The sequence below is a fragment of the Ursus americanus genome, chromosome 24 (genome assembly GCF_024610735.1).
Source record: "Ursus americanus isolate L20-20 chromosome 24, mUrsAme1.1.p, whole genome shotgun sequence".
NCBI lineage: Eukaryota > Metazoa > Chordata > Mammalia > Carnivora > Ursidae > Ursus > Ursus americanus.
Window position 1 is genome coordinate 30767592 of NC_142150.1, and position 16157 is coordinate 30783748.

General features: G+C 44.4%; 1 protein-coding gene across 3 annotated transcripts in view; it reads right to left on the bottom strand.

Moving 5' to 3' along the window:
• Positions 1 to 1937: 1937 nt before the first annotated feature.
• The window catches only part of CKAP5 (cytoskeleton associated protein 5), a 108076-nt gene continuing 93856 nt past the window's right edge, over positions 1938 to 16157 (bottom strand). For all 3 annotated transcript variants that reach the window (XM_045786544.2, XM_045786546.2, XM_087854815.1), the window contains exons 36-44: positions 8723 to 8902; positions 8040 to 8227; positions 7453 to 7528; positions 6563 to 6751; positions 6333 to 6470; positions 5790 to 5873; positions 5536 to 5695; positions 2735 to 2886; positions 1938 to 2642 (exon numbers count right to left, since the gene is read on the bottom strand). In XM_045786544.2, the coding sequence (XP_045642500.1) occupies positions 2397 to 2642; positions 2735 to 2886; positions 5536 to 5695; positions 5790 to 5873; positions 6333 to 6470; positions 6563 to 6751; positions 7453 to 7528; positions 8040 to 8227; positions 8723 to 8902 (1413 nt within the window). In that variant the 3' untranslated portion in view covers positions 1938 to 2396. The remainder of the gene's footprint in view (positions 2643 to 2734; positions 2887 to 5535; positions 5696 to 5789; positions 5874 to 6332; positions 6471 to 6562; positions 6752 to 7452; positions 7529 to 8039; positions 8228 to 8722; positions 8903 to 16157) is intronic.

Below are 16157 nucleotides of genomic sequence, written 5' to 3' on the forward strand. Positions count from 1 at the left end.
GCCTCAGTATTTTAAGTGCCTTCATCTGGGAGTAGTGTGGGATATGGTGGCTAGGAGTATGGGCCCCAGCATCAGGACTGCCAATTCATATTCTGGCTATACCCTTCAAAGGGAGAACCATGGACAAGTTGATTGACCTCCACGAGACTGTTTCCTTACATACAGGATATAAGGACATTCCTTACCTAGCACAGTTGTGAGGAAGAAATCTGGTAATTTGCAGCATGTACTTAGCAGAATGTCCAGGACCCAGTAAGCAGTCCACTAGCCACCACTGTTCTTACTCTCACTCCGGCCTGGCGCGGTCCAAGTTCCTCTGTGACTTCCCTCCTCTGGCCCCTGCAAGTAGCACGTTGGTGTGGTGGTTGCTTCCTGGAGTTTCTACTGCCATAGTAGTTACAGACTTGAGCAATTGGCTTTTCTAAGAAATGGGACTTTAAAGCTGCCCCGTCACAGCACATTCTTCAAGGTCACTGCTGGCAGAGGTCACCGGTCTGGAGTGTGGCTGGCACACTGCTGCCGTTCCGTGGAGTGCCACCAACTTTCCGGCTACCCCGCGGCCTGCTGCCCCTTCTATCCAGTGCATTTGTGACTCAGGAGCTGGGCACCACAGCCGCGACAGGCACGACACCGAGTTTCAACTGGTGTGGCATGCAGATCACTAGATGATTCTCTGGAGGACCATGCTGAAGTCTCGTCCCTGAGCTCAGGGGTCAAGTGGGGGAAGAGCATGGACGCTGCCATGGTTACCATGCTTGGCTTCGAATTGTCAGCTAAGATCTTTAAACCTCATGGTGTAAAGTAGGAAGGGACCAAAGGTAGGCACTTTTGCCCTCTTCCCTCCCCTTTGTTTTCCCTTCCCATTTTTCAGTACATCAAGGAACAGAGAATTAGGACTGAGCTCCTTGCCCTCGTTATTTGGTTCTGGTTGACCAGGAAGCAGGGTAAAAACTGGGAGTTCAGTGAGTTTGCAGGACCTTGGCAGCCCAGAGCTTCAACCAGAGCAGGGGAAGGGATTAAGAATTAGAATATCCCAACTCTGCTTTTGAAACAAGGACACACATTCTCAAGACTGCTTCCCTTCAACGTAGTGGTAACCCCTGCAAATTCCGGACCAGAGCACAGCCACTCTTTCCCAACGCGTTGTCCTGACCAGCATGAACGAACTCTCCATCTTCCTTCCAGTGAACTCCTACTCCTGCGTTCCCGCTACAAGGGAGGGGGGAAGTGTGATTTCAGGCAGCACAGGGGTCACCTGAAAACCTCGACCAGAATCAACAGAGGATTCACTTTCTGTCAACCTTTCATTTCTTGAGCACCAGCTGGGTAAAGATGGTCTAGAAGAATTCCTTGACCCTCGTGGCTGCTCAGGAAGTCGCCCATCTGAATCCAGAGCCTCTCGGTACTAATGAGTTTTTCTGACTGCGGAGGGAGACCCCGGCAAATTTATTCTGGAGGTGACTCCTCTGTTCACTCTCCGGTCCTCAGCCTGTGTGGGAAGCAGCTGTGGGTCTAGACTCAGGCCCTGAAAACCAGGTGGGAAGCTCCTGAGCGTCCCCATCCTCCTTCAGTCGGAGGCCCCCAAATCCAGTCCCTGTGTGGAAGGCACTGCCGCCCAGCCCGTCCTGGCTCCAGCTCACGTGCAAAGTGGCAGGAAGCCCGAGAGCTCCCGCACCACAGTGCTGATGGGAGGGAAGTCAGGACCAGAACCTCCAAATGTGGAAGACAGGGACTGCTCTGCCCCCGGGGAGCTGGCAGCGGAAAGCAGGCAAGGTGAGCTGCTCCTGCTCCAAGGGCTAGAAGCACGAGTCTGTGCGCCCCGACAGGGCGGTGCTCCTCAAGTGGTACTTGCTCACCTTTCCTGGCTGGGTGGCTCGCCGGTCCCAAGGACACATGACAGAAAGAGCTGCCCAGGTATGGAGCATCTTGGGAGACCATTCTAGTTAATGCAAACTTTATTTATAAAAGACTCTTAAATTAGTTGTGTCATGCCATGCACTCATACAGAATACAGTGACCCTTCAGGGCTACAGGGAGAGAAGCTCACGAACTCAAAGGAAAACTATTAAAGAGTTTCTAATAGTGAAAAGCTAGGAAAGATCAGGACGACTTTACAAATGAGCAGTTAAAAATAAAAGACAAAGGCTATGGAGACTAGTCGGAGCCGAGAGGAGGGCAGCTGTTTACAAGTCTGTACACTAAACTACGACACGGACAGTCTGCTCGAGGCAGGGTGTTGGCGGAGAAGCGGAGGATGGACAGAGACTCGAACCCTGGCCGCCGCTCCCGGGCCCGCGCAGGGACGCGTCCCACCAGTCCGTGCGCCGGCCGCCGAGCCCCTGCAACCAGGAGGCCGCCGCGGTCAGTGAACTAGAGCTGCGGGGGGCGGGGCGGCTTCACTTGCGACTGCTCTTTATTCTCTCCAGTCTCTTTTTCAAGTCGTCGATGTTCGCTGTGGAGGACGAGGACGTGGTCATGGTGCCTGAAGAGTGCGTCTGGTTAGAATCCAGGTCCGAGTGCTGGTGCTGCTCCCGGGACTCCCGGAGCTGAGAGAGTTTGCTGTGCAGCATGTCCGTGGACGAGGCGACGGGGGGAACTGCTGGTTTGGAGAGCAGGGAGGTCAGCGGGGGCCGCTCATCTTGCTGCGGAGAGAAGGAGACATAGTGGCAGGTGAGTCTGCAGCTCGGGAAGAGCAGGCTGGGGCCTGCCCCGCATGGAAGGGAAGGAGCGCTACCTTTGTGTTATCGAGACCACAGCGCTGGCGGAGGATTTTGAGCCTTTCCAGGTAGACAGACGGTCCCACCTCCTCTCCGTTTGTGTTCCCTATGGAGGACACCATGCTTGTGGGAGCCGGCATACACGTGACCTCCGTCTGCGGGGAGATGCCTGGAGGGGAAATGGGGAAAGGACACTCAAATATACACGCGTCCCACTTCTAGACCGCCCGGGGTTAATCTGTCACCACAGGGAACGATCTGGGGCTTGGATATCACCACTGTAAAGACTAAAAAATCCACAAGAGTCTCATCTGGAGTTGGTGATCAAGGATGCTCGGAATATACAAGATAAGCTGAGCAAGAACTTCAAGAACAGAGAAGAGCAGAGTGCAAGGCGGGCTGTCCGCCCACATCCTGGGACCTGAAGGGGGTGGGAGCCTGTCATCCCACTGCTGACCTGGGCCGTCCAAAAGTCTGTACTCTCCTAAGGCTATGGTGTCCAGCTGAGGAACCTCTGGACTTGAAATGTCAGCAACAATTAGACTTTTGGATCAGCTGATACACAGGGAGATGTACTTATTGAAACCGGGCAAGACAGCAAGGAGCTCAAGGTGACAGTGTATTATGGGGAGGAGGCAGAAACGCAGGTGTCCAACACACACCCCAAAGAGGGGCAGGAATGGGCGCATCTGTCACCTAGCATGGAGAACCGAAAAGTAGCACCAAAGGTTACTGTATAGGAAAAAAGGAATCCTTAATGTAAACATGCGGAGAATGCACTGACCAGGGGCCAGTGACCGAGGAAGGACGGGGGAGCCAGTAGTGAGGGCTGGTGTCTGAACACTCTCCACGTGCAGCCACTGTGTCATCAGTGGGGTCACACGCTCGGGCTGCACCTGTGCTGTTTAGGCCCCGAGTATCAATCAAATGCTGGATGTCACCAGAAAGGACTTTGGAAGTGAAAAAAGGGGGCCCCACCTCGAACAGGCAAACCATCATATGTCCGCTGACCACCTCTGACCTGCCATACAGTGAGTATTTGTTCCATGTCTGTCTCTGCCCTGTGGATTTCAAATTCTAGCACAGGTTTCTGTCTGTCTGCTGCCCGGCACTTGGGAGGCACTCAACAGGAACGAAAGCTCATCCAGCCTAATGTTAACCTGAAACGTTACTCTCCCCACAGTGAAAACGCCAGTGTCTGCAAATTACTGTTTACAGGAGCTAGAGATAAAGAGAATCTTGACCCTGGAGGTGTCAGTTATAGAAAACAGCTGTCAAGAGCCTTAAACCAAAAGAAAGACCCCTGTTTGCTGTGCAGAGTACAGCACGCACGTCTGTCCCACATTTACTTCTTTGTGAGTTCCTTGAAACTCCTATTCTTACAGTCTCGAATTTGCCTGTAAAACCGTGTTCCTTTGTGGTTTTGATTCTAGTCATGTTCTCTCTCACCATGTATCTTGCAGGGCTGAAGCTTCAATTGTGTTAAATTATTTTTCTTTTGTTTTTAACACCTGCAATTATGCTTCTCCAAGACCTTTTAAGAGTCTTTTCCTTGAAGTGTGACGAACAGAATGTCTACATATGGACGGCATGCTACATGGACATACCATATGCTTGATCAAGGGGTGGGGTGTAGGCTGCAAATTTTAAGAAAGGTCTCACTAAGACAGTGGCTTTTGAACAAAGATCTGAAGGAAGAGAGAGCTAGTTACAAGGCTACCTTGGGGAAGAAAAATCTACATATAAGAAGTAGCTGGTGCAAAGGCCCCAAGCAGGTGCATGTCTGGTGCATTCCAGAACATCAAGGAGGCTGGTGGGGGATGGAGTGGAACAGCAGTCGGAGGGAGCAGCAGGAGCTGTGTGGCTCTAGAGGTGTCAGGGGGCCTTACAGTGCAGGACCTTGTAGACCTCTGTAAGGCCTTTTGCTTTTGCTGAGAAAGGGAGAGCCTTTGGAATAAGTTTCAGAAGTGTTGTTTTGACGCTATGTGTGGAGATGATGATGGGAAGGCAGCACTGGAGGCAGGGGCTCAGCTAGGAGGACAGTGCCATAAACCAGGTGAGAGACGATGACATTCCTTCCAGCGCAGTGGCAGCGAAGGTCCTGAGAAGTGTGTGAGGAATCTGTGCGTGGTTTGCAGGCAGAGCCAAAAGGACTTCCTGACAGAGGGGAAGACACAACTCAAAGCCTTTGGGGCTAAGCAAACCAGAAGGACAAAGCTGCCATCATCCGAGATAGAGAAGAAAGCTAATGGAGCAGGTTTTGGAAGAAGATCTGGAGTTTAGGATGTGACATGTTTAGCTGATGTCTATTACTCAGGTGGAGGCATCATGCAGGATGTAGGTACTGGGATCAGGAAGGTTTGAGCTGGACCCAAACAACGCTGGGCCTCGCTGGCATGTAAATGGAATCTCAAGTGATGAGAATACACGAGTTAGTTAAGGGGATGAGAATAAGAAGGAAGAGACGGTTACTGACTGAAGCCTGGAGAACACCAAGATTAAGAGTCCAGGGCGAGGAAGAATCAGGCCAAGAAGGAAGAGGCCAGGAAGGCCAGGCTGGAGGAGACCAAGAGAGTACAGACACCTGAAAGCACAGGGAAGAAATGGTTTCAAGGGCAGAGAACATTGCCCCTGTCAAACACTGGCAATGGGTCAAGTCAGGTGACACAGTGGGCCACTGTCTGCAGCAATGTGAAGATCACTGGTGACCATTAGGTACCGAGGAGCACAGGTATAAATTTAAGCCAATCAAAACCTCCAGTTCCTGAGCGGGGAGCTATTTTGAGCTCATCCCTGCAGCCACTGGAGGAAGCCATACCTGTAGATGTGGGAATACGGCCTTTGCCCTCCCTCTCCATCTCAATCACCCGGAGGCCTCTCTCAACATAGCTCTGGAAGAACTGGGAGGAATTTTTCAGAAATGGTTCTATGTCAGCATCTGAATATTTCTTCTTATATTCGTATAACTCTGCTAGGCCCTGGTTACCAAGAAAAAGGAAGAGGGGCAGACATTAGTCAGTGGCCCTTTTCCACCAAGCAGACGCCCATCTGGCTCACCCCTTCCCCTCTCACCTCTTTAGTGTTCTCCTTAGAGCCGATCTTCTTAAAAATCTCAGCCAAGAAATCATTTACTTTGGCCTTTGATGATTTTTCATCCTGCAATTGAAAGACACAAAGGACTGGCTAGACTTGAGTTATTAATTAGGAACCCACAATTGGGTAAGAACCGAAGAGGTCCCAAAATCCAGACCTTACTGGTATGTTCCTGGGGATAACAGAAGTACCAGTATCTGCTGCAGAAAACCCCAACTTTCTGGGTCACTGAATGTCTCCAGTCGCAGGTTTTCACCTAAACTTGATGAGGAAGGACCAGGCCCATTCCTTCCTAATTAAGTAGAGCTCACAGTGGATTTCTCCGACAACCTTTAGCTGTGTGGCAGCCACACCGTTCTAACTAGTTCACCTAAGCAAACTCCAGGGTGGGAAGGCTCACAGCACAGCACTGCGGCAGGACCCAGTCCCCAAGCCCACACCGCAGACCCGCAGGAAGGCGGCTCCAGCGCTCACGCCTACGACAAGATCATCACCGTCAGTCTTCCGAGTCAGGACACTTACTATTCGAGACGCTCCCTTTTCCGTTTCCTTCTCAGACTTGCTCCCTGTCTGGTCCATGCTGTGCTTCATCATCCGGCAGAGGTGGGCCTCCAGCTCGGACTCATTCTTGTTGTCAATCATTGTTAGGTGGTCTAGGATCTGAGGGAGACGGGCACATTCAGATGGTGGCAATGCCATACCCACGATGTTCTCCTCAAGCTCCTTCAGGGACCAGCTGTGCTCTCACTTACCTTGGGTCCTTTTAATTTGCATAAAGTGTGTAAAAGCGTCTTTAGAGTCCTTATGGGAAATTCACTTTTGCATTGCTTCAGTTTCTCTTTGGGGAAGACCTTCATGAAAATGTGTATGTCCAGGAGAATTCTGTCCAGATTAATGCTGTTGATGGTATCAGGCAAGAGTCGAACCATTCTCCAGAGACACTATTGAAAAAAGAAACAAAAGATAGGAAGAGTGGCTGAAGAATGAAGAGAATTCCTGTCACCATTCACCTGCCCTAGGCTCTGGGGTCACTTCTGAAAGATGGTCAGGGACATAAGCGTGGAACATCACCATGTCTTGAGTTCAGCTGCTAAAACATGAACAGTTTCCCTCACTTCAGGCACATCACTGGTTAGTGTGTGACGAGCCATCCATGTCATCATCCCCACACCTCCTTCCCACTCCCTGGAGATGGGCCTTAAATAGTTAGATGTGGAGAACTGGGCGTGGGCTCTGAGAGTAGGATCGTTCATCCAGCTTAACCAAATCTAACCCAAGGAGACAAACTCTATTACAGTGTAATAACAGGATTATAATGGTGCAGAAATGTTCATTAGGGGTCTTCCATTGAAGAGACCAAAATATTATAGGGTTATACATATCTATTTCCCCAAAAGGTATAAAATTTGTCTCATCAAACTAACTGCCTTTTCCTTCTAGGACAATTGGTCTTTCCCTTTTCACTGTTTGAGGCCAAGAACTGTTTAGGCCTGAGCTTGGGGTGTAAACTGGAGACCAAGTATATTTTTCAGGTGTGCCTTGGTCGATTTAAGTCTATGTCTTACTTTCAACTCCCCTTTCCCCACCCTTTAACAAAGTATTGCACCTTTGAAAGGAAAGAGATCAAATTATTTCCACTTACCTTCATAACAAGCTCTGAGAATTTTGGAGAACTGGCTGTTGCTAGCAGGCTGTCTTGGAGCAAAACAAGTAGGGCACTAGAAAAAAATCCCAACATGATAGCATTAATAAGTTTCAAATATGCATTCCAATTAAAATCAGTAATGAAAAGGCCAAGTGTAAACTGTATCCATCTAATAAACTGAGAGCTCATGGATTACCTGACATTCAGCTGTGAAGAAAATAAACATCAATCCTTTAAGCTTCCTCAGTTACCACCTGATAAATGGTAACGCCCCTCACTCACTCTACTTTTCATTGTCACTGGTAGCTGAGAAAGAAATGTGCCTGAAATGCACATGAAGGGGGAGGTAACCAACAAACACTACAGTCCTATTCTAGAAAACGCACTAGGCTGGCTGGCTTACTGAGCTGTTAATAGTTTTAATGCTGTCTCAGGTTGGAACACTTTTGGTTCACGAGGAAGAGAAGAGTAATAAATAAACTTAACTAGCCAAACCTAAAGTTATAATTGGTCTAGTGACTGGTTTCCATGGGTGGACAAAAGAGATGCTGCTCCAGGCTCTAATGGTGAGATTACAGTTATACCTCAGGATGTTGGTCTGGTCTGACTTCTCCAGCACCTTCACCACCAAGAGGTTCACAGAGCGGATCACCTGCTGTCCTTCCTCTAGATCTTCAATTCGAGAGTCTAGCATTAAGGTGATGAGGCCATGCATCAGGTCTTTCAGTACTCCAGTGGAGGCCTCTCGGGCGAGGCTCTCTATCTGAAACAGCTATCCAATCATACTTGTGTTAGAGAGGTACGAAACCCAGGGTATACAGCAAGGGAGATAAATGTGGGTGGCACATTCTAGTAAACAATTTTACTGTATTAAAAAAAATTCAGAGTATTAGGGGGGAAAAATCACCAGACTCCCTCAAACCTCCAGAAATAGCCCAAATTAACTGGCGTGCTTCCTTCCTTCCTATTATGAAAGTACTTTCAGTGTGAGCTGTTATCTGTGACAGCGCAGCCAGGGCCTACCATGCCTAATGAAGACATGGGCAGGAAGCGGAATTCTAGGTAGTAATGCAAGCATTCTATTTTGTACCCTAACAATAAGGCAAGCTGCAGTGTTACCCAACATCCGATGAAAGTAGACAGTAGCTTGCAAGTAAAACCCAGTAAGTGATGCCAGACTCACTGGAACTACACTGACTCAGGCTCTAGAACCCAGGGCAGGATGAGACACTGAAGGGAAGCTTACGTTCTGGAGAGGTAGCCTTACCGAAATCATGTTGCCAATGATACAGCTGTACAGCTTGATGATCTCATCTTTCTCCAGTTTCTCATCTGCCATATGCGTGTTGTAGATGAGTCTTAGTTGCATGAACGTGGCTATCAGAAACTGATCAATATGGCCGGACATAGCTTCAGCTTTGTCTTCCTGTCTCAGGACCTCATCGATCTGGTAACAAAAACCCCAAGATATAGTCTCCAAGCATCACACTTCTAAGTAGCAGAAAAACACTACAAGGATGTCTCTGTAATATTTATTTGCAAAGCACTTACAATATCTTACCTTGAAAGTAATCCAGTCACTTTACATGTAAATGACTAGTCCCTAGGGGTTCAAACATTCAGCACATGTTTACTGAGCAAGATATTGTTAGGTGAATTAGTCACAGATCTATTCTAAAAGCTTCGCTATCAGGGGCATCTCAGTGGTTCAGTCAGTTAAGTGGCTGCCTATGGCTCAGGTCATGATCCTAGGGTCCTGCGATCGAGCCCCGCATCAGGCCCTCTGCTCAGCAGAGAGCCTGCTTCTCCCTCTCCCTCTGCTCCCCTTACTTGTGCTCTCTTGCTCTCTCTTAAAGAAAATCTTAAAAAAAAATAAAAGGTTCACTATCTAGAAAATCAGGGAATCCCTATGTTTACACATCTCATGTATTGATGATAAGTGTTTTAATACCTATTATATCTCATCTGAACATCCAACAGCTCTAAAAAGTAGTAAGATTTCCATTTACGAGACGAGTACAGTGAAGCTCAGAAAGCTCAGACTGCTTAGTCCAAACTCAAAACTCAGGTTTCCCACATCCTGACCTGGTGTTCTTTTTGGTTTGGACCATTGGCTGTCACTAATGGTAAATGTACTACTATGGGAAAGCATGCATTTCCCATTCACTAGTGTCAAAAGATCTTTACTTTTATGATTACATAAAATAACACCCAGACAAGCATGCCAGTCTTCACTGACCATCCTCCCGTGCATCCTCCTATTGCGTAATTCCAGGGAGCACCATTTACACAAACTGCAGTGTGAACAGTGCCCCCTGGTGTTGAGGAAGCCAGTGGTCTTATTTTCATTTAGATCTATGCATGTTATACCCCATAAGCACACACAATTTTATATAACCGGGGCTATTTAACAATGCTGCTTCAACACAGACACCATAAAAAAATACTTTTTTTTTTTTTTCAGGAGGAAGCTTACTCTTTTTCCTAAGATAATTAACATTAGCTCCTGGTCAACATCTTTCACGTTCACAGAATCATATACAACCACACATGCACACATGAATGGGGTCAAGGTTTAGGGCGCTGTTTATTCTACCAGAGGATTATAGTACATACACATCTCTGCACCTGGCTTTTCTAGCTTAACAGAAAATTATGCAAATCCCCAAAGGCCAGTAGAATAGCTCTATTAAAAAAAAAAAGAATAACTCTATTTTTAAAGGCTGTTTAACAGTTGACGTATGCATGGAGCAAAATTTACTCAATCATTCCCTTACTGATAAGTGTGTTTCCAGTTAGGTTATTTTGTTTACTATAAATAATGTTACAATAAACATCTCTATATATATAGTATTCTCACGTACTTGTGTTTTTATTTCTAAAATAAAGTGTCCCAGGAGTATAACTTTTTAGTCTGAAGAATACATTTTAAATGGCATAATAGATATTACTGTACTGTTTTCTTTAAAAAAGCACTAACATTTAATTCCCATTTCTACATTTAATGTATGAGTTCTCTTGTTCCAGAATATCTATCAGCTGTGTGTTATTACTCTTTTCACCTTTTGTCACACTGATGGCAAAAAGTTCTATTTTATAATTACGTTAATTTGCATTTTGTGGCAGAGGAGGGCCTGGACCTCTTCTCATGTGTTTACTGGCTTGGCTGTTTGGAGATCTTCCATGATTTGCCTATTCACATCCTTTGGTCATTTTTCCGTTGGGTTCTCCTTTTCTCAAGAGTTCATAAAACTATGTTTCCTGTAGCTATTAATCCTTTATTAGTCATATGGGTTACAAATATATTCCACAATATAATAATTGTTTATTGATGGTATATGATATATTTCTCTAGATTAAAATCTTAAAATTTTATATGACCAAAGGTGTCTTGTTCTGGGTTTCCTTATTTTTTATGGTCTCCCCAAATCCCCTAGTTATCTAAAAAAATTTAGGGGGGGATCAATTGTTTCATATTTCCACAGGGTTACATGTCTTATTTTTTTTTTTCAATCTCTTCCTTATCTATGGTTGGTTCCCTCCTCATTCCTGACACTTACATTTTTGTTCTCTAATCAGGCTAGTAAGGAAATAATTTTGTTTCACAGGAAACAAATTTAGATTTATTATTTTAAAAATCCATCTCATGAATTATAGTTTATCTTCTACTTTTAAATTTCTTTTCTTAATTTTTTAAATTTCTGATAAGTACTAAGTTCCTTTATATTAGCCTTTCTTCAATAATAAATGCATTTCAGGCAATATATTTTTCTGAGTTCAGTAGTTTCAGTAGAGTTTTAAAATGCTTTCCTATTCACGAGTAAGAGTTTTGGGGTGGGGCGCCTGGGTGGCTCAGTCTAGCCTCCGACTCTTCCTTTTGGCTCAGGTCATGATCTCAGGGTTGTGAGACTGAGCCCCGAGTTGGGCTGTAGGCTCAGTAGGGAGTCTGCTTGGGATTCTCTCCTTCTGCATCCCCCCGACTCTTACTCCCTCCTTCTCTCTCAATAAATAAATAAATAAATAAATAAATAAATAAATAAATAAATAATAAATAAAATTTTTTTGGGTCAAAGGGTTAGTCAGGAGGGTGTTCCATACTTTTCCAAGTAGCCAATATTTTTTGTGACATTAAAAAATTTGTTGGGTTACCACTAAAGAATTTAGTCAGTATGTCTTTTACTATAGAATTTGTTAAGATATGAAAAATATATTTTCAAAGACTGTAAAATTCTCTCTACATAGCTATTAATCAAATCTGACTTATATTGTTTACTAATATTTTAGAGGACCCTGAGATCATGACCCGAGCCAAAGGCAGATGTTTAACTGAGCCACCCAGGTGCCCCTCTATTTTTTCTTTTATGTTTTTTGTGTCTATTTTAAAAAGAAATCCTTACATAATGTGAAGTAAAAAATGTCCTATTCACATCTAGGTCTTTAATCCACCTGAAATATACTTTGATGTAGGAAATAGCAACCTGTTGTTCCCATGGAAAATAACTAGTCCTAGCACCATTTACTGATTGATCTAGCTTTTACCAAGTGATTTTTAAGGTCTTTCTGTGTTAAGTTTCCTACAGATGTGAGTCTATTTCTGGGCTCTTTGTTCCATCTCAATGGTCAATCTGCTTGTCTGGACCAATACTACACCATCTTAATTACAGGGGCTCTGTAGTCATAGCTGATGCCTAGTGACATAAGCCCTCTCCACTGTGTTTTCATTGTTAAAAAGTCTTTAAAAAACTGACTTTGCTATTTGTAAGCCCTTTGATGTCCCATATAATTAGAATCTGCTTCACAACTGCAGAAAAACTATATTTTTATTAGAATGGCTTTGTATAGGTTAACTTGAGGAGAACTGGCAACTGATAACCCCAAACTTTGCGAACATAGTATACTTCCATTTATTTGGAAATTCTCTAATGTCATTCAACTTTTTGGTAAAGGTCTTAACATATAAAATGCTTGATTTATTCCTAGTTATTTAAACATTTTTGCTACTGAAGGTTTATTTTTATCTTAATTTTCTCATAATAGTAAAAATACATATTTTATAATAGTAAATATAATATATAATAGTTAAAATACAACTCACCATTTTAACCATTTTGAAGTATGTAATGCAATGGCATTAAGTACCTTCACATCGTTATGCAACTGTCACCACCATCTATTTCTAGAACTTTATTATCATCCTTTTTATTATAATAATATTTTTTTATGTTAGTCACCGTACAGTACATCCCTGGTTTTTGATGTAAAGTTCGATGATTCATTAGTTGCGTATAACACCCAGTGCACCATGCAATACGTGCCCTCCTTACTACCCATCACCAGCCTATCCCATTCCCCCACCTCCCTCCCCTCTGAAGCCCTCAGTTTGTTTCTCCGAGTCCACAGTCTCTCATGCTTCATTCCCCCTTCTGATTACCCCCCCTTTCTTTATCCCTTTCTTCTCCTACCGATCTTCCTAGTAGAACTTTATTATCATCCTAAACAGACTCCATACCCATTAAAAAAAAAACTCCCCCTGCCCCTGTCCCCCTAGCCCTGGTAACCTCTTCTACGTTCTATCTCCATGGATTTGCCTATTCTAGATACCTCATATATGTGGAATCATACAGAATTTGTCCCTTTGTGTCTTATTGTACGTAGCATAATGTTTTCAAGGTTCATCCATGTTACAGCATACATCAGAATTTCATTCCTCTTCATGGCTCAGTAATATTCCATTGTACCTACACACCACATTTTGTTTACTCATCTGTTGTTGGACCCTTTAGTTGTTTTCCACCTTTTGCCGGTTGTGAAGAGTGCTGCCATCAACAGCAGTACACAACTATCTATTTCGGTCCCTGCTTTCTGGCAGTGGAATTGCTGGATCTTATTGTAATTCTATGTTTAATTTTGTGAGGAACCACAGGACTGTTTCCCATAGTGGTTGCACCACTTTATGTCCTCACGAGCAATGCACACAAGTTCCCATTTCTCCACATCCTTGCCAACACTATTTAGCATTTTCAGAAAAAAAAAATCCTAATGGGTGTGAAGTGGTATTTCATTGTGGTTTTGATCTGCATTTCCCTGATGACTAAGAATGGCCAACAACTTTTCATGTGCTTACTGGCCATCTATATATCTTCTTTGGAGAAATGTCAGTTTAAGTCCTTTCCCAATTTCTCTTTTTTTATTTTTTGTGGTTGAGTTGTAGAAGTTCTTTCTGTGTTCTGGATATTGATTCCTTATCATATATAATTTGCAAATCTTTTTCTCTCATTCTGTGGGATATCTTTTTACTCTTTTGATAGTGACCTTTAATGCATAAAACTTTCAAATTTTGATGAAGTTCAATTTAATTATTTTTTCTTTTGTTGCTACTGCTTTTGGTGTCATATGCAAGAATTCACTGCCAAATCCAATATCATGAAGATTTCCCCCTATGGTGGGGTTTTTTTTTTTTTTTTTAGGTTATTATAAAAGAGAGACATGGAAATTATTTACCTGATGAAAGATTTTGCAACTTCACTGGAATGGGCAGCTTTACGTGATGCCATTTTATTAATCATTTATTTTAGTCTACATACTTTCTGAGGATGTCACCATCTCTAAATAAGAAATAGTCCTTGGGGCGCCTCGATGGCTTAGTTGGTTAAGCTTCCAACTCTTTTTTTTTTCAGATTTTATTTATTTATTTGACAGAGATAGAGACAGCCAGCGAGAGAGGGAACACAAGTAGGGGGAGTGGGAGAGGAAGAAGCAGGCTCACAGTGGAGGAGCCTGATGGGCTCGATCCCACAACACCGGGATCACGCCCTGAGCCGAAGGCAGACGCTTAACCGCTGTGCCACCCAGGCGCCCCAAGCTTCCAACTCTTGATCTTGGCTCAGGTCATGATCTCGGAGTCATGGGACTGAGCTCTGTGTAGGGCTCTGCACTCAGTGGGGAGTCTGCTTGAGATTCTCTCCCTCTCCCTCTCCCTCTGCCCCTCCCCCTGCTTACTCTCTCTCTCTCTCGCAAATAAACCTTCAAAAAAGAAAAAAGAAATAATCCTTGTCATCTAGAACTACTTAGGTACCTCCATATTCTACAAGAAGAACTTTATCTCCAACTTTCACGCTAACTGGTTGAATCTCTTTTTCCTTTAGAGCCTGATCCAACAGACTCCTATTGCTTGTAATAGTTTTCCTTGAGATTTTTCTGGAAGCAAAATGTCTCCTTTTGGTTGCAGTTTTGGCTGTACTCCTTCCAACTAAAACTCAGTCAGAGAGGGGAAGAAACTTTCTAAACGCTTGGCCTGCCATGACTCATACTCTGCTCTCAAGCTGCCACTGCCGCAAGGAGACCCCCTCGCCCCGTTTCTCCTAAGAGTTTATAGCATTAGCTATGACATTTATGTCTTTGATCCATTTTGAGTTAATTTTTGTATATAGCATAAGAGTCCAACTTCATTCTTTTGCATGTGGATATCCATTTTCCCAGCATCATTTGTTGAGAAGACCCTCCTTTCCCCACTGAATGGTCTTGTCACCCTTGTCTTTCGACCACTAATTTGGTTTCTGTAGCGATCATCCTCTCCCTTCAGACCATCTACTCAATTTTAAAATTCTAAAACCATGGTGTTTGGGTTTTTTTTTAATTTGTTTTTTGCCAGAGAGAATCTTTATATGTAACAATAAATCCTCTTTAAGTACTCTTCCCACACCCTACTCCCCTCCCCTGTGGTCATCTTGTCTCCTCCAGCGGTTTCATTGCGCTAGGAGATTCCCATTCTGATTATTTTGTTCTATCCTTCTTCCCAGTTACTGGGTCTCTTATGGTGTGGTTCGTTATTCTTTACCTAGTCAGCATTCACTCCAGGGTCTGCCTTTTGGAAATCCTCAACTGTGGCAATCTGGGAATGGGAGACATAGCAGTTTCTGCCCTTCTAAGTTTGTGGTATGTCAGCTGGCAATCTATCAGTCACATGGCACGGCACCAAGGGCAGGCACTTCTGCTCTTCTGTCTCTGGAGGTACAAAAGCTAGAGACTTCCCAGCCTCAGACAGTGAATTCAGCCTTTTTGTTTAGCAATCTGTAGTTCCCTGGGGGACCAGGCAGAACACCAGGTCCTTCTATTAACACTCATATAAACCAGTTGTCCTTTCTTTAGGGGATCTGCTGGTCTCCACGGATGAAGAGAGATCTCTTTCCAGGATTTTTGGTATTGTGATCTTGACACTTGTATATACTTCAGATACCACCTACCTGACCCAGCAGCTATTCTGCTCAGAAAAGGCAGATGGGTTTGGATTGAAGCTGACAGAGAAAGGCAACAGGAATGCATGCATTCAAGTCACTATTTTCTAGAGTCCCCTCCAATGTCAAAACTGTAGCAGGAGACTATTTGTCAAACAGTAGCAAAAATCTTGTGCTAAGATTTCCAATTCTTCTATTTTCAGCCATCTGTCTTCATGGAGATGTCTAACTGGCTGCTCAAACTTAACACAGCAAAGACATATAGCTCTTAATTTCCAACTTCTCAAGACTGCTCTTCCTCCAGCTTCCCCGTTCTCAGCACCACCATCCATCCACGTGGGCGCTCAAGCCAAAATTCAAGGAGTTACTCTTGATTCTTTGCTTACCTTACTTTTTGCATCCCATCTGTCTCCAAGTCTTGTGGACGCTACCTATGAAAGATACCCTAGAACAATCCACTTTTCTTCC